Source organism: Panthera uncia, chromosome E3, assembly GCF_023721935.1.
Source record: "Panthera uncia isolate 11264 chromosome E3, Puncia_PCG_1.0, whole genome shotgun sequence".
NCBI classification, from domain to species: Eukaryota; Metazoa; Chordata; class Mammalia; order Carnivora; family Felidae; genus Panthera; species Panthera uncia.
In genome coordinates, this window is record NC_064815.1 from 3,744,281 (window position 1) to 3,762,283 (window position 18,003).

The 18,003-nt window shown below is 52.1% G+C and overlaps 1 protein-coding gene across 6 annotated transcripts in view; it reads left to right on the forward strand.

The window, feature by feature from the left end:
• Positions 1-18,003, forward strand: part of CLEC16A (C-type lectin domain containing 16A) — a 201,399-nt gene that overhangs the window by 49,360 nt on the left and 134,036 nt on the right. For 5 of the 6 annotated variants that reach the window (XM_049638244.1, XM_049638247.1, XM_049638248.1 and 2 more), the window contains exons 10-11: positions 1,802-2,033; positions 15,091-15,220. In XM_049638244.1, the coding sequence (XP_049494201.1) occupies positions 1,802-2,033; positions 15,091-15,220 (362 nt within the window). The remainder of the gene's footprint in view (positions 1-1,801; positions 2,034-15,090; positions 15,221-18,003) is intronic. The other variant, XM_049638245.1, reaches the window with a different exon arrangement.

Below are 18,003 nucleotides of genomic sequence, written 5' to 3' on the forward strand. Positions count from 1 at the left end.
TTCCTTTCCTTTCCTTTCCTTTCCTTTCCTTTCCTTTCCTTTCCTTTTTAAGGAGGCAGGGAAGGGAAGGTGACTCTCATACGTTGGATGCATACTACAGGAACTTTACGTCTGTGACTATGTTTAGTTCTAGAAGGCCACGATTACTTGCCCTGTGATTTAGACAAGGACTCTGATGCTCAGAGTCGACCCATAGCTCATGATAGCCTTCAGCCGGGGTTGCATGGCTCTGACCGGCCCTGGGCCTTGCACACCGTTTCACTCACCTCGTTCTGCCATTTCTGTGCATCCAAGTTCATACACAGCTCAGGGGGAAGTTTCTCTATCCACCCATGTGAATTTTTTTTTACATTTTTTTTTTTTTAACGTTTGTTTATTATTGAAAGACAGTCAGAGCATGAGCAGGGGAGGTCAGAGGGAGAGGGAGACACCGAATCCGAGGCAGGCTCCAGGCTCCAAGCCGTTGGCACAGAGCCCGACGCGGCGCTCAAACTCACAGACCGGGAGATCATGATCTGAGCCACCCAGGCACCCCCATCCATGCGAATTTTTGCTTGGACCTTTCAACTGGGTGGTATTTTGCTCTGCATTGAGTCTCAGGTCTCTGTTTCAGAAAGCTTTGATTGTGTATGCCATGTTCCAAGATTCAGTGGGAGTAGGTGGTGATCAGAGGAAGCAGGCATTTTATCTTGGGACCCTGTTTCCCTGGGTTCGAGTCCTTCAGCAGGAGATGGGGGGTGGGGGGTGGGTGTCTAGAGCTGCGTTCGATCATACAGCATCCTAAGTGAGCTCTGATGGATGCCGTCTGTCAAGGGGCGCATGCTCGGAGTGCTGCCACCTCTGGGCTCTTGGCCGTTGGCATCTGTAATGTGCTCTCTGGGTTTCCTGGACAGGAGGATCATGTCTCAATTTATCTGTCATTTTTGTGGATGAATAATCCAAAGTGAGTACATAAAAATGAATGTTTAGATTTAGATGCTAATTCGGCTTTCTATTAGGTTCTGCCTTGAGTGTTATTGAAATTAATCTGTGTTCCTTGAGCACATCCCGCTTAGTATTGGCAAGGTACGGTGGGCCTCAGAGTACAGTTGATGGTTGTTTGGGGTACATTCAGAAGATGGATAAACCACATCAAGATAATGGAAACGTTCTCCTTAAAACCTTTTCCCTTTTTAAAGACAAAATGACGTCTGGACGTCGTGCATACCCCAAAAAGAGAAAAGCGCTTCATTCAGAATCCTGCCCCAAACCAATCAGTTTTCTTTTGTCTTGGTTCCTTTCTAGACGTGGTCCATTTGCATGTAACTACTTTCTGAGGGGTACTGAGTATGCAACAGAGTTTGAGCTCCTGGCGAGGCACCCTTCTTTCGGGAGGAGCTTGGGCTGTGGGGATTGGGCAAGCTTCGATTCGAAATCTGACTCTTGACTCAGGAGCTGTATGACAGTGGGCAAGTTACTTAGCCCTTCAGAGCCTCTATTTTTCTCATCTGTAAAATGGGAGGGGCGTCCCTGTATCTCATGTGTGTTTCTCAGACAGATGAGTGACCTTTGAGAAGCACAGAGCCAGTGTTGGTAATGTATAGAGTTTCTGACTTAGGACGGTGGGTAGGTAGTAAATGGTAGCTGATGCTATCGTTTTGATTATTTAACAATGATGGCGTTAATAATAGGTGTAACGACAAAGTAGGAGGCAGCATTTTTTGTTTCGGAACCGCATTTCTTGGGGCAGCAGCTCTCGGGCAGCTGGACCATAGCATCCGGCGAGATTCCAAGGTTCACATCCGTCTCTTGATTTCCCTAGGCCAAACCCAGCATTCGGTGCTTCATTAAACCCACCGAGACGCTAGAGCGGTCCCTTGAGATGAATAAGCACAAGGGCAAGAGGCGGGTGCAAAAGAGACCCAACTACAAAAACGTTGGGGAGGAAGAAGATGAGGAGAAGGGGCCCGCCGAGGACGCCCAGGAAGACGCTGAGAAGGCTAAAGGTACTGAGGGTGGTTCAAAAGGCACCAAGACGAGTGGGGACAGTGAAGGTGAGTGCCCCCCTGAACGCCACCCTGCGCCCGCGCTGCGAGCCAGGCAGCCGTCTGTGTCTGGTCCTCGTCGTGTGTCCGTTCCCCACGCCGGTGTACCTCATTCTACGGGCCCAGCCATTCGCAGGCAGCTGCGGGCAGGTCCGCCGCGAGGCCTGCCCTCATGGGACGGGGGACCCGGGGCAAGGTTCTTATTCGCACCCGGGCCCGCTCCCCTGTGGGTAAACACAGGGGAGCAGACCGTATTTACTTGGCTATGACGGCGGGGACATGGTGAGCACATGTGCCGCGCCCAGAATGGCGCCCGGCCCGCATCCTACGTGTTTGCTGCAGCGGCTGCTATTTCTGCTACGAGTGCCATCCTGTTTTTTGGGGTTCTTCTTGCTCCCCATAACCCGCAGTGAGGATTTTTGACACAAGTCATTCTTCCCAGCGCACTGCAGGAAGCAGGCCGCGTTTCGTGAAATTATATCCATTTGATGAGATCACGTTGTTTTGGAACCGAATGATCCAGTATCATTGCCTAGAGTCTCACATTGAGATTTGTTCAAAGTCCTGTGTAGGGTGAGGTACACTTGTGTGTGGTGCACATGTGTTCAGTAAGCAGAATCATTCCTCCCTCTTTTGGCCTGTGCTGGGGATGATTCCGGTTTGATTTCCACCTTCCTCTCATTCAAATGCTAACACCTTCTCAGTCTGGAGAGCACCGTCTGCTCTGGAACTGAGCAAGCTTCAGCTGTGGAGTCTCTTGTGTCATGGGCCGGGTGCACAGCCACGCAGATGGGGTCTCTGGCCACGGCCGTGGGCGCTCAGGGTGGGGTTGGGGGTGGGGTAGATGTGGGGTGGGGGCTCGGCTCTGGACGTGAGCTCCCACCACGCTCCTGGGACAGACACAGGCCATCGCCAGCGCCCACCGTGGGCCGTCCTCCTGGGTCCTGGGCTGGTGGTGGCTGCTCCCAAGCCAACTGTCCTTGGCCCATCAGCCTGGACTGTGTGATTCCCTAGTCAAGGTCATCTGAAGCTGGAAAACGGAGCAGAGCAGCTCAGTAAATCACCGACTGGGAACTCATTTGTTTTGGGGAGTTTGCTGCGTTTATGGAGCCAAAACCCACCCCCGTCCCCACCCTGCGGGCCCCATTCTGATTTTCTTGGCAGTTCTCAGTGAATGCCACGATCACATTCCAATAAGTATAAGCAAAGCGTCTCTCCAGTGCCACCCTGCTCTCTCTTTAAGGCTGAGATCCCAGCATGCTTTTATTTCTGTGTAAAGTATACAGTAAGCATTTTGGCGTCAGAATTCACTTTTGGCTCACAAACAGTATCACTTTGGTGGGGAGGTGAGGGGCACACGCAAGGTAAGCAAGCCGTCCTAGTTTGCTTATTGGGATCTTTTTTTTTTTTTTTTTTTTTTTTAAACTCTGGAGAAAACTGCTTCAACGCTGGGGTTTAGCTGTCCTGTGGCCACAGTGGGGAAAGGGAGGAGGATTTCACCCCATTTTCCCATTTTGCACTCTGTGTTCCTGTCGATTTTGTTTTGGAAGGATGCTACCTCTTTCATTCCAGTCCTTTTAAGGGCTGCTCTCTAACCAGGCCTGGCCATGACTAACCCTGGTGTGGACAGGGCAGGCTTGGCGGTGAGCACAGTCAAGTGAGTCAGCGGACGGCCCGGTCCCAGCGTGCGGAGCTCCAGCGGCTCGGCAAGGCTACCATTCCAGCTCACCGCTGGGCTCGGGGTCACGACTCCCCAGATGCCGAGCCGGCCTGCCCTGTGTGGGGGGCCAGCGGAGAAATGTTCACAGGTCTCCAGAAGCCCGTTTTCTGCGTGGTTACTCGGCCGGGTTGTACCAGACGGGGCCCAGGAATTTTCCCAGAGGCTTTACTTGGACACTTGATGGTGACATTAGAGTTTGGTCGACCATGGCTCCCAGCAGCCCTCTTGGCATTTTGGTGCCCTCCTCCATTTTCCCGGATATACATTAGTCATTCCAAAACATTACGGACCTGTCATCTTCCCCCACAGCTCACCGTAAATAAACACGAGTCTCTCGGGCCCGTCCAGCAGAGGCACCTAACTGGGCTGCGGCAGCTGTCACGTGAATGGTGTACCCGATCTCTTAGTTATTCTCAGGTTTAAGGTGCAGCTGGGGGCGTTCTCTCCTTAGACTGTGTTTGGGTGAAACCATTCGTGACCTGGAAGGGTGTTAGGCATGGCGTTGATGCGGGGGGGGGGGGGGGTGCTAGGAGATGGGGTACTGGCCTTGCAGTCATGTCTCAGTTTCCTGGGAACCTTGAGTGGTCTCCCAACTCAAACCGTGCCTCAGTTTCCCCATCTGGAAATTGAGTATAAAAAATGTAATTCGTGGGGTGCTTTTTTTTTCTTTTTTAAATGAGTATATGTTAGGAGTCTTGTGGTTGTAAGAGTTGGAGGAAATTCAACTCGGACTGGCTTCAACAAAAGGGTGATTATTGTTCCCAGAACTGGAAGGCTTGGGCGGGGCTGGCCTCAGGTGCAGAGATGACCACGGGCAGTGCCAGGCTTGCATCCTGCCAGCTCACCACCAAGCAGAGAAGGAGCTGAAGGCTAGGGGCCAATGCTTGGTGACACCGAGGGGCCTGGCTGGCCCACTGCCGTAGAGGGGCGGTCTTTGCCGATTGGCCAGGCTTGGGCCATGTGTTGACCCCACAGTGACACCCTCGGTGAGAAATAGGGTGTGTTTGTCAGAAGGAGGGGTCATGCGCGCTGGGCCCGCGGAAGCAGCAGATGCTCCACTAGAAAGCCACAGGGCTCCCGTGTGCCCCTCATCCCCCTCCTGGCTGTCTTCTCCCTCACTGTTTGGGGTGGATCTGTGGCTAATTTCTCCTCCGAATTATTTTTTCTCTAGCAAGCTTCTTGCCTTGCCCCTGGATCTAGGGGTTCGTGGACCGCCCGGTTGTAACGAGCAGGCAGGGGTGACTTTGAAAAAGGAGATGGTGGTACCAGCTCCCCCTGCACAGCCTGCCACCCCCACGTTAGTGGGGGGTCTTCAAAAGGCAGCATCAGGCACAGGCAGACAGAGGTTTATGGTCGCGAGTCGGTCGCAGTTCTGCCTTGACCTGATTTAAATGTGGCATTAACGTGCTCTTTTTCTACAAACGCAACCAGAATTCACACGTCCTCCACATTTAAGCCCAGACAAGGAAGTAGGGTGAAATGAATGTGGACCCTCCACTCAGCCTCAGGTCCCAAATGACGGCTGACTCATTCTGAAACCAGAAAATCACAGGGCCCCTCAGTCTGCAGCAATTGCACACTGAAAGGAAAAAGACAGGTGCCCTAGTCCCTGTAGTCAAAGAAGCGTTCACTCGATGCTCGCTGTGTCCCAGATGTCTCATCAGTCTGAAAGGATAGTCCTCTCTTTCTGGAGTCATTTGCAACAGTAGCTTAGTAAACAGACCCCAGGCACGAAAATGAATTGTTTGAACTTCTCGTTTGAAAAATAGGGTTTAGCTTTTGTTTTTTTGGCCTATGGAAAAAGTAGGCACCAACCGCGTGGACTGACCTTCAAAACCTACTCTTTTCTTAAATCGCAGCAAGGGCTTGGAATGAAGGGGACAACACTGACTTTGAACTTGCCAGGTCAGCTGGGAGTTGAGGGGTGCCTGGAAGTCTGGAACCCCGGCTTTGCTTTTTTGTTTTTTTTTAATTAAAAAAAATTTTTTTTAATGTTCATTTATTTTTGGGAGAGACTTAGAACGAGAGCAGGGGAGGGGCAGAGAGAGAGGGAGACAGAGAATCTGAAGCAGGATCCAGGCTCTGAAGTGACAGCACAGAGCCCGACGCGGGGCTCGAACCCATGAACCGTGAGATCATAACCTGAACTGAAGTCAAAATGCTCCACTGACTGAGCCACCCAGGTGCCCCCCCAGCTTTGTGTTTTGTTTTGTTTTGTTTTGTTTTGTTTTGTTTTGTTTTGTTTTGTTGTTTTTGAAGCCTCCGTTGAAATGGAGCCCTGGCCTCATTTCTGGCTCCTCTTGGAAAGCCGGAGCCAACCCAGGGCTGGCAGAGTTTCCTGATTGGGATGAGCCATGGATTAGCCATTGGGAGGTTGCGGTCTGAACCCCCCGACCCTTGATGGACTGCTCCTGAGCAGCTCTGTGACCCCGGGCAAATCGTCGCTTCTCCACCAGTGGCAGGACATCAGGATGCCCGGCTCTCGGGTTGTCAGAAACACGAGCATCGGTGTCTGAGCCCTTCAGCATGTGTCACACGGGCACTGAAAAGAAAGCCTGGCCAAGGTGGAGAGCGGAGCGAGGGGCTGGGCTGGGGGGCACTTTGTGCTTGGGTACCCCCGCCCCCGGCTGCAGGTTTCTGTGCAGCCAGCCCGGTTCTCTGTTAATTTGTATAACGAATCAGTGGGATGAGTGAGCATGTGTGTGTGGTGGGGGGACAGTGGGAAGGGAGGGAGGAGAGGATTAGGCTGCCAGCCCCACGATTGTACAGGTGTGGGAGTGCCAAGTTTCCAGATAGGCTTCACTAGTACAAGGAACTTCCCAGGGGGGAAGAGACACCTTCTGAATTCACCCTCATGCTGCTCAGTAAGACAAAGGAAGAGGCACCCAAATACTCAGCCCTTGGACACCCTGTTGTTGTGGCCGGGTGCCGTTTGCCTCTCGAAATTCTGCTCCAAGGCTAGTCAATGGCACACGGCCCTTCCCCTACTTCCTAGGTAACCAGCGAGGGCATCTTCCTCCTCCTTCCCCGAATGGTCTTGTTAGGGCCTTCTTCCCCCTTCCCCCTTTCTACGGTCTGTCCTCGTTTTGATTCCTGGAATGTAGGACACAGAGGGCAACTCAGAGGATCCTTGAATTTGTGAAGTCAAAGACTGTTGGGAGGTCATGCCTGCCATTTCCCTGAAAAGCACTTCATTTACCAAATATTAATCAGATTAGAATGTACATCATCCCGGGCAAGTTGATGGATTATTGCTGTTATTTAAGAAAATCAGAGTGTCAGAGCATTGGGGAAGCCCACAGATCTGGCCAGAGTTGTCGTCTGGAGGGGGCGAGGTTGACGTCCGTGGTTGTGGAGAGTCCTCCGGCCTCTCCTCTGCACGCACACTGCCGTACGACCAAAACTGCCATCCAAAACCGCCTCCAGAATTCTTTCCCTCCTCCTGAACTGAAACTCTGTCCCCTTTAAGCATTACCTCCACATCCTCCCTCTCTCCGGCAGCTATCGCGTTCCTCTTCCTGTCTCTGTGAATCTGACCACTCCAGGTAGTTCACGTCAGTGGGATCACAATGGCGTTTGCCCTTTTGCGACAGCCTTATTTCACTTAGCGTCACGTCCTCAGGGTTCATCCGTGGTGTCACATGTATCGGGATTTCCTTTTTCAGGCCGAGCAATATTCCATTTTTTTGGGCACACTGCATTTTGCTCATCCAGTTGCTTCCCCACTTTTGGCCATCGTGAATAGTGCAGTGTCCACGAGTGTGCAAATCCTCTTCTGCTTTGGGGGCTTTTGGGGAAGTGACAGAGGCCGAGGAGGGCTGGGGCAAAGGAGCTGGAGATTCGGGTTCCCACGCCCAGCTGCTCAGCCTCACAGGGACGTTCCTCCACTCCCAGAGGCTCAAGACTCCAGTTGTGTAAAGGGGTCGCACCGCCCCCCAGGCTGGGACGCTGGAGCCTTCAAGATTATGGGCCACGGTGCCCGGTGCCGGAACTGTAGCCACACGGGTGCTCCTTGCCAGCTCGTGGCCGGTGGGCAGTGCTGGGAGAGGAGCTCACAGCCGTGGGGGCAGAGGCCCACCTCCTCAATCCCTCTGTATATCAGTTTGCCCTTCTGTAAAATGCAGAGATCGGGCCAGATCAGCCTTGCCCCAGCTGCGGGGTTTGGGGATGGTTCTGGGTGAGTTGGAGCAGTGAGAAGATTCTCGTTGAGATCAGCTGCAGGGGAGCCTGGCGTTAGTGTCCTTCACACGTCCCCTCTCCAGCACGCACAGCGGGCCTTGCTCCTTTCGTGCGTGTGTTTTTCCCCCCTGCTTTCTGTTGACACTGGCTTGAGGCTTATAGTAGTGATGAAAACGTGTTTTCGTTTGAAAACATTTTCAAACTTAGAAAAGTTTGGAAAAAGAAATAGTATAAAGATCACCTGTTTACCTTTTGTCCAGTTTCATCTTTTAACACATTCTAGCCCATTTGCTTTCCTATTTGTTTTCCCTCTCCCTGCCCCTCCGCCCCACACTTTTTTTCTGGACAAGTTGCACCCATCACGTCCCTTCCCTCCTGTCGGTGTCAGCACGCGTTTGCCAAGGATAGCGCGTTCGCTTTGGTGAGCGCCGTGCAGCTGTCCGCCTCAGTGGTGTTTTCTGCTGTCTGCGGTTCAGCTTGTCCATTGACCTAATAACATCCTCCAGAGCATCTTTCCCCCACCAGTAGAACATCTAGTCTAGGGTCGGGTAGTGCCTTTTATTGTCGTGCCTCCCTGGCCTTCGTCAGGCTGGAGCGTTTTCCCACAGCCTTCTCTTTTACGACATTGACCTCTCTGAAGAACGCAAGACCTCTCCCTCCTTTGCTTTACTAAAACGTTCCTCATTCTGTCTTTGATGTTTTCTTTGTGATAAGATGAAGGTTATGCATTCCGGGCATAGGTGGTGGCATGTCCTTCCCCGTGTGTCCCATCTCGAGGCACATGATGTGCTTTTGACCCTCCCGGGTGACGTGAATATCGGTCACCTGGCTAAGGTATCTCCCGGTCTCTCCACCGTATAATTGCTTTCTCTCTTCTTGACGACTAATTAGCAACCCGTGGGGAGCTACTTAGAGATAATGCAGATTAATCCTGTGCCTCATTAAAGTGCCCCCCTGGGATTTGTTCCTCATTGATGATACCTGCCTGAGCCACTCTTTACCCGCATGGTGACAAAATGTTGATTTTCCAACGTCAGCACTCTCTCCACGTTTAAAGATTAGCCCTCAGCATTCCGCTGTAAGGGAAAACCCCTCCTCTCCCCGTTTCTTTATTTATCACTTCTTGGCACAGGCCATGGATTCCAGTTTTTAGTGGTTTGTGTTTCGTTACTGATTTAATTAATTTGATGCTCAAATTGTCCCAGATTTGGCCGTTGGGAACCCTTCTGACCTGGCTGCTGTGTCCTTGTGATACAGTCCCCTCGTTTCTTTTGAGCAGCCTTTATGCCTTCTGGAGTGACAATTTAACCAGGTTCATCTTGTACCTACGCTGCCCATCCCCAGGATGAACCCTTTCTCTGCAAAGCCCTGGTTCCTCTCCATGGGCAGTGGTGTTAGAGACCAAAATCTGGGTCCCAGATGTGCTGATGGCTCCTATGGTGCTTTGCTTTTTGGCTCTTTCAGTGGACGAGCTAGAAAATAGACGCGTGTATAAACACAAAATACACATTTCCTCACGCATGCATATGCATACGTACAAACGCGTATGCATATGTGTATTTTAGAAATCGTGGATTCATACCAACACCTCTAATATTCATACCGATGCAGCTCAGTACCCAGAAGGCTCTTTCTTGCCTTCTCCCGTTCCAGATCTGTGTGTCACTTCTTCAGCTGGAGCCTTGCCTCCCAACAGCATCAACACGTTTGTTTGCTCAGTCCTAGAATACATCTAAAAAAGTTTCAGTTTGTTTATTGTGTAATAAACAAGAGTTCAGGATGGTTTGCAACTCCCCCTCCCTCCTCAAATGCTTCACACATCTCCCAACTGAGGGCATAGAGTCATGTATCCTGTTTATAGCTATTCACATTAATCTGCCTCTCCTTTTTTCTTTCCCCTCCGTCAGGGTAGATATGGTATGTATTTGAAAAAAATTGGGGGTCCTATTTTTTTTTTTAATCTTCTCAGTTTAGGGTTCCTCCTTCCCATTTTTTACTGATTTAATTTCTATTGAAAAAATATATGGACTGTGAACAAAAGTGTGCAAAAAGGTTTGTTCAGGAAGGGTGCCTTCCATATTCTTTCCGCCCATTCCCCTACCTCTGGTAGATAACCACCTTGGATTATTTTCTGGGATATCCTTCCCGTATTTCATTTTGTAAGAAGAAGCCGATTTATATATGTTTTCTTGCTCTCCCTTCTCTCTTACACGCAGGGTAGCATGCTGTATATGCTTGCTCTTGTCTCCCGTATCAGTACAGCGGTTTTCCTCATTCCGGTTTGCAGCTGCCTTGTGTGTGTGTGTGTGTGTGTGGACAAGTTTATTCAACCGGTCTTTATGCTTGGACATTTAGGTAGTTTCCAATATTTTGCAACTACAGATAATACTTCAGTGAACCCTCTTGTGCGTGTGCATTTTCATATTGTTAGGGGTGTAGCTTCCAGATAAATCCCTGCAAGTGGGGTTGCTCAATCGAAGAGTATTGATAGTGACTGAAAGTTTCCTTTTAAAATGCATTGAAGTCAAAAGAAGAAAAATGAGGTCAAATACAATGATTAGGTAGGTGACAAATGGGACGGGCGACACATAGATATGGCACACATCGTAGAGGCAGGCAAATGACCGAAGTTGGAGCAGAGCTGAGCTGGGTTATTGTCCCGGTCCCTTTACATTCCGGAACAGAAACCTGGATGGGATGGGGGCTCCTGCTATATTATAGCAGGGTCAGGTGGAGCTCCCCGAGAATTCATCATCAGAGCCTGAGTCCTGGCCTCAGCGTCGGTGGAAATCCGTGCATGCATGCCCCCTGGTCCGCTCTCCTTGGTGGCAGCAGCAGGGTGCGTGTGCCCTGGGAGGGGAGCGAGGCTGTGCCCAGGCAGGCCTGTGTCTGCGGAGAGATGTGGGCCCCGGAGGGTTCATAGAACCATGCCCGATGATCTGGTCTGGCATAAAAGAGAGGTTCACTTTGGCACTGAATCACCAGGAAAGGAAAGGTCAAATCTTCTTTCTCATCCTCTTTTAAAGATGGCTGTAGAATCCATTAAAAAAAAATTTTTTTTAATGTTTATTTCCTCTTGAGAGAGAGAGAGAGAGCTACAGAACATGAGTGGGGGAGGGGCAGTGAGGGGGAGACAAAGAATCTGAAGCAGGCTCCAGGCTCTGAGCTGTCAGCATGGGGCTCGAACCCGTGAACCAAGAGATCGTGACCTGAGCCGAAGTCAGACGCTTAACCGACTGAGCCACCCAGGCGCCCCACGTAGATTCCATTTTAGAATGGTGAGAATGTGGAGAGACCGTCTCCCCAAAAACCTATTACCCACCCCTCTTTCGCCCACTTGGCATTTTGCATGCAGTTGCAGGGAGTTGACAGACCCTGGGTAAGAATCACAGCTCTTGGGGGTTGTCTGGATAAGATGGTTAAAAAGAAGCAGTGGAGGAGCAGGGACCTGTGTTGGCGTTGGAAGGACTGTGGTACATTCGTCAAGAGAGTTAACCTCAGCCGAGCGGCTCACTCCACAGCTGTGCTGGCTGCAGGAGGGTCAGGAGGCTGGGGACAGCTGTGGGAGCCAGAGTGACAGAACCATCGTTGCGCGTGGAGCTGAGAGGCCCTCGTGGGCCGGTCCCGCGCGAGGACATGACCCGGGAGCCGAGAGGGCAGCAGTCCTGGCTTCTGCCGCTGCCTTTCTAGCTGTGTTAATTGTCACTGTGCTTCTGGGTTCCGTTTCCTCATGTTCAGTACCCGGGACCAAACCAGTGGTTTTCAGCAGTTCTGTGTGAAGCTCCACAGAGTTCCAGAAGGGAGCTTCAGGGGCAGGAGGGAACCCATAGTCAGAGACGTCTGGGAGCCCACCCACCCTTTACCTGGAGCAACTCTGGTCCCATCTGCTCATCGTGGTGCTGTGCCATGGGGAATTGTCATTCAAAATTATTGTGCAACTCCTTAACTAAATTTGGTGAGCACGAAACAGGCTTATCTTTCGCTGCTCCTCTGCTCCAGAGTTCCCAGCATCCAGGGAGATGAAACAACCCAAAAGGAATTACCACGTCAGAGCAGCGTATTCTCTAGAGTGAGGGGCTAGGGCTCGGCCCCGTAACCTCGGGGAGTCCTCGGAGCTGAGTTCCGCCTTGTCAGCCGGGCTGGGAGGCACGGGAGCTTGCAGCGAGCGGTACGGGAGGCGTGTCACGGGTCCCAGGGTCGAAGCCAGAGGCTGGCACCACAGCCAGCCTGCTAGTATTCAGATGTTTTCGCTGGCATGCTCTATCAGGAACACAGAACAGTCAAGTAGATCTGCGATTTCAGCACGCGTCTTCCAAACACAGGTCCGTTTGTTGTAAGTTGCACGTATTTGTATTGCCGTGTCAACGTTATAAACAACATAAACGGGACAGGTTTTTTAAAGGTGAGAATAATTAAAAATATAAGGTGTCTGCCCCACAGCAGGGAGGTGGGGCTCATTGGGAGGCCACTGAAGGAGGTTGGTGGGGGGGGAAGGCGCAGACGCAGGAGGGCGCGGTGGTTCTCAGCCCCCAGTCTGTGCCGCCGCCTGCTCTTGGCGGCGGCCCTGGCTGCTCGGACTCCTGCTGACTCGATAGCTCCCTGTGAATCGACTCCCTTTCTTCCCCTTACATTTCGCCCCCTCAAGTGGTGATAGCCGCGGTTGAAGAACAGGTTCTCTGTGTGGTTAGAATTTTCTTCCCGTGCGCGTGAAAATAAATACAGAACTACGCAAACAAACTGTCCGGACACCACTTGAAAATCATGGGTCGGCCCCCGCGTCTGTGGTGGGGGCGGCCCCGTGGGAGGCTCCGGTCTGCAGTGTCTGACTCCGGGCCACACTGAGAAGGAGGGGCTAGCGGTCGGGGCCCATGTGGACCGGTGGGGGATGCCCTCGTCCACTCCCGAGGACCGTGGCAGGTGCAGCCGTGCCCGAGGGGGTCCCAGAGGGTGGTGGGCACGGGATGTCTCCCATGAGAACACGGTGCAGGCTCAGGGCAGACTGGGTGCGGCTCTGGGTCACCTGCTCCACGTTGTGGCGGCCGTGCATGCGTCGCTTCCGGCCCTGTGTGCAGCCAGAGCCTCGTCCCCCTGTCCGTCCCATCACTGAGCGCTTGCCCTCTGGTCGCAGGCCCTGGGCCCGACCCCAGAGGCCCAGCGGAGAGCAAGACAGACAAGGCAGCTGTTCTTACGAAGCCCCTATTCGAGTGGGGGAAGGCAGACGGGAAGCAAGCAAACGGATACACAGAACATAGAAAATCCCGGCAGTTACAAATGCCAAGAAGTAAAATTGAGACGGGGCAGAGGGGACACATTCATGCAGAAGAATTCCACGTAATTGATGGATGCTACCGCCTGCTCCAGGAGCTGGAACGTGGTAACTCCCCCTCCTCAGCTGTGGGCTGCGCTTAATGACTCATTTGCACCGAGTGTTGAGTGGAAGGAGGAGGGCAGGTAACTCTCTGGTGGGGAAGTGTGACCAGCGTCAGCTCCGTCAGGTGGTGTAGATGTCACATAAGCGGACACGGCGTTGTGTTGGGAGCCTGTACCCTCGCTGCAGCGGGGTGAGAAGGGCACGTCTCCTGCGTGGGCTTCCTCCCGGAACCTGCAAGCCTAGTCTAGTGATGAGAAAACACTAGACCCAGGTTGGGAGACGTTCCGCAAAATACCTGACCAGTTCTGTCTCCTCAAAGCTGTTAGGTCACCAGAGGCAAGGAAGTCAAACACTTGGTCACAGCCAGGAGGAGCCCAAGGGGACATGGTGACTGGATACAACCTGGTACCCTAGATGGGATCCTGGCACAGGAAGTGGACAGGAGGGAAGAACTAAGGAATTATGAATGAAATACGGATTTTAGATAATAATAAAGAGGTAAAGGAAAAACAGGTGTAGAGGGTGTCGGAGAAGACCTCTCTGAGGTTGGTGGCATTGGAGCTGGGCCTCGAAGGATGTGATCGGGTCAGGCCAGGGTAGGGAAGACCGGGGGTGAAAGCGTCCCGGGCAGAGGAAGCAGCCGTGTAACGATCCTGGGCAGAAACAAGCTTGGGCCCCTCAAGAGCGTGGAAGAAGCTGTCAGCACAGCTGGAGAGGCGTGAGGCAGAGGAGGCCAGGCAGTGAGGTCAGAGGTGGACAGGGGCCAGGCCGTGTGAGGCCTCGACGCCGTGGAAGGCGTTTGGATATCATCCCGAGTGTGATGGGAAGGCGGCGGACAGTTCTGAACAGAAGGGCGACATGAGCTAATTTCCACTTGAAATAACTTGAGTCTGTGTGGAGAACAAACTGGGGGTGACGGGAGGCGGCGGCCAGGTGGGAGGCCCTTGTGCCAGTCCGGGGAAAGACCATGGCTGGCAAGGGCCGCCAGAGTCCTGGGCGCGCTCCCGCCCCTCAAGAAACAAGTGCAGGTTCACACATCAGCGTCCTTTCCCTCCTCCGTCTCCTGAAGATGGGGGTTGACCTGAACTCTGGGTTCCAAGAACCAGATGTCTGAAGGTCCACACCTCATGTCAAAGACCCCCATGACACGGACACCTTACGGCCCACAGCTAACCATCTCCAATTCAAGATGTTTTCCTCTCCTGGTTCGTATCTCTTTCGGAAAATAAACCATAGACGCCGTGCTTCAGTCGTTGCTTCAAGTTGCCCTTATTTAATTGGGAAAAATACAGTGAGGTTTCTAACCTCTCCCTGCCTTCTGGAAGTTGTCGGGGGGAAAAGGAAAACAAAAGCTTCAGGCGTGTCAAAGCCTTTTGTACGGTGTAAACGGTTTCAGAATATTCTCAGTGAATCGGGTTATGATTTATTAACCACGTATCATTTTTCTTGTGCTGCCTCCACTCCTTTGGGAAGGAAGTGTGGTATCAGTGGAGCAGAATAAGTATCTTAAAAAACACTTTGACATTGAATAAGCTACTGCAATTTGTGCTTTTTGGAGGGGGGGGTCAAAGTCAGGGTCACGCTTCTTGGCATTGCCGGGATGAGACGGGAGAGGGGTTCTGGCCTCTGTCTTATTTGTCCCCGGCCTGTTGCCGATGTTCCCGTCACTGCCGGCGAGCCCTTGCTGGACGTGTTAGGAGCCGTCCCCTCAGGCTTTGTCTGTGGCCCGGCTGTGTCTGTAAATCCAGGTCCGTGAAGCTGTCTGGGCTCATCCCGGTCTCTGTGTTTGCTCCTAGAGATAGAGATGGTGATCATGGAGCGCAGCAAGCTCCCGGAGCTGGCGGCCAGCACGTCCGTGCAGGAACAGAACACCACGGACGAGGAGAAGAGCGCCGCCACGGGCTTGGAGAGCGTGCAGTGGAGCAGGTGCAGCCCGTCGTCCCCCGCTCGGGCTGGTGCCGCGGGTGGGGCGCCTGCCAGTCGGGGTGGGGGGTGCTGCTCCGTCGCTGGGGCGAGGACGTAGGCTGAGCGGTGAGGGGGGCTGCCTGGGCCGGGGTGCCCCCCAGAGGTGACCGGGGGCCTCTTCCCGCCACCCGTGTGGTGCCTTCTCCTCCGCAAAGTCGTCCTGCTTCCTCCCTGCTCCTCCAGCCCCTCGGCCACCACAGGCACAGCCCCTCTCGAGAGGCGCAGGAACGAAGCTGCCACTCAGCCCTGTAGCGCTCACCCCTTGGAAAGGGGAAGACTGAGACATGGCGCCCCCCCCCCCCAAGTGCTTTGGGGCTGTGCCCTGTCCTAAAGGGTGTGGGCCACCCCGTGGCCGTGCCCTGCCGCTCCCAGGAGGGAGCCCCTTGGGAGCCGCGTTTGGATCTCCCTGGCTCATTCGTTCACTGCCGTGCTACCCCGCTGCCTGTGGGGCGTGCCCTCGTGGCTCAGCCAGCGTGATTTAATGCTGCTGTCCACCTTCGACTTTTCCCCTGATTTTTCATTTCACTGATGGCCCGCGGCAGCGAAATCCTCTTAAACCGTGGAGATGCCACATTTCCCGGAAACTTGCTGCAGCACCGCCCCTTCCAGAATGAGACGGGGCGTAAGCTTGCTCTCAAAGTGTGCGGCGAACTGTTGCGAGGGCTTCTTCGTTTCAGAGTTACTTCCTCAACAGGTGGCCCCCCGGGCTGACCCCCGCACTGTCCTGATCCTCCTTCAGGGTTCATAAACGCACGGCACGTCGGCCTGCAGAGCACTCCCTTCCTGGCCTCTCGGGCCGGAGCGGCTGAAACACACACACCATCCTCTTTATTCGTCCAGCTTGAAGCGGAGAGTTGAAGCACACTGATTTTTTCCTCCACATCCCTTGGCTTGGCAAATGTTTCAGTTATCTAACAGACAGGATTAATTTCTATCAGATGCACAAGGGGGCCATTTTTACTTTGGTTTCAACAAAAAACCCTGGAGTGTGGTGCAGGCTATCAGTTGTTGGAACTCACAGAGACCTTTTTGATTTTGCTTGGCAGCAAAGAACATAACTCCTGGAGCTCTGAAAATGAAGGGAATCATTCTCAACACAGAAAGGGACGGGAAAACAACCTTCAGTTGCTTGGCACAGCATTAGTTAGGATAGGAATGATTGGAAAAACCACAAATGACTAGTAGGGGGGGGGGGGGCGCATAAGCAAACGGGGGAGCGTCGGCTTGATAGAATGTCAGCTGCTGCTTTTAAGTGAATACTGTCAGGATATGTTGGGTTCCTTAGGATCTAATAAATGGAAACAGCACATATTTGACATAGTATGGTAATAGTATAGCTTCGCTAAACGAAAGAAAATAAGCATGTAGTCTTTAAAAAAAAAAAAAAGGCGACAGACCAAATTGTTATGTTTTGAATGTTCGGTTGAGATTTCTTTCTTTTTTTGTTTTTTCCTGATTTTTAGTGAAGAGAGGGGTTTTCTTAGAGTCGATTGAGATTGTTTCGTAACTTTCCGTGACTTTAACTGACCTCTTTTACCACGTGGCTTGTAACGGAAGCTGAGCCTGGTGCCTCGAGTTGGGCCCACGTGCAAGCTTGCGGCCGCGGGAACCCTTGGGTCAGGGCTGTGCTTTGCTCTGAGACCCAATCCAAGGAGAGACTGGAGCAGGTCGATAGTTGCCTTCTCCTTTGCGAAGGTATCGAGTTGTTGGTTGTCAGAAACACTGCCGCGGACTTCTCCCCTCCCGGTCCCGGGCACTGAGCAGGGAGGAGGGCGCTCCGGGGGAGGGAGGGAGCGGACTGTTCTCCTTGACATGAATCGCATCTTGACATTGGCCCACTTGTCTGAAGAAACAGCGAAGTACAAAGCGGAACTGTTCTCCTGCTCCTCGTATATCCTGGGCCTATGTCTGCATTCGGGGTTAAATACAGGCCTGAGAAACTGAAAAATGTTTTAAAAAAGTTTTTTTTTTTTCTTTTCTTTAAAAAAAAAAAAGTTAAAAAAAATTACAAAAGTAATACACATTCAGAAAACGTGAAAACATTTTGAAAAAACGTATGAAGGAGGGGAAGAGGTCTCCGCGATGCCAGTCTCGAAGGCAGCTGTCACTAGCGTCCTGGTTATTTCCTGCCCGTCGTTTTTCATTGCCCGTTTAGTGGGAACTGTGCCCTCCGTGCCCCCAGTACTTACACTTTACCATGCCTATCATTTTGTCTTCTTTCTTTCCATTCAATACCTAACACCAGGCATCTTTTTCACTGTGCTGTACTCTGAGCAAACACAATGCTAATGGCTGCATGACACTTCATCTCCTAGAAGATGTTATGTCCCCCCGGCCCTCCCTCTGTTCCTGGGCATTTGGTTATGTGTATTGCTCCCAAACGAAAATATAATCCACATTCCAAGCGGCTGGTTTACAAGAAAACGTTTTATCCTGCTCTTAAGTTTGGAAGTGTTCTTGCCAGGAACTTACAGAAACCCAAATCCGCACATGGCAAAACTATTCAGGCATCCGAAAGGTGCCGGATCTGGGCCGGGGAAGGTCTGGGGCCCTGGAGAAGCAGCCTGGACCTAATTGTCCCCTTCTAAAAAGGGTTCTTCCTTCAATTTCCGAGTGTCCGGTGTTGATTTGAAATGTTGCCACAAGAACATTTTCACTCCTTTCTCTTTGGCCTCTTCCAGTTAAATATTTTGAATCACTGGTATGTTTATGGGATTCAGTTTTTTTTTTTTTTTTTTTTTTTA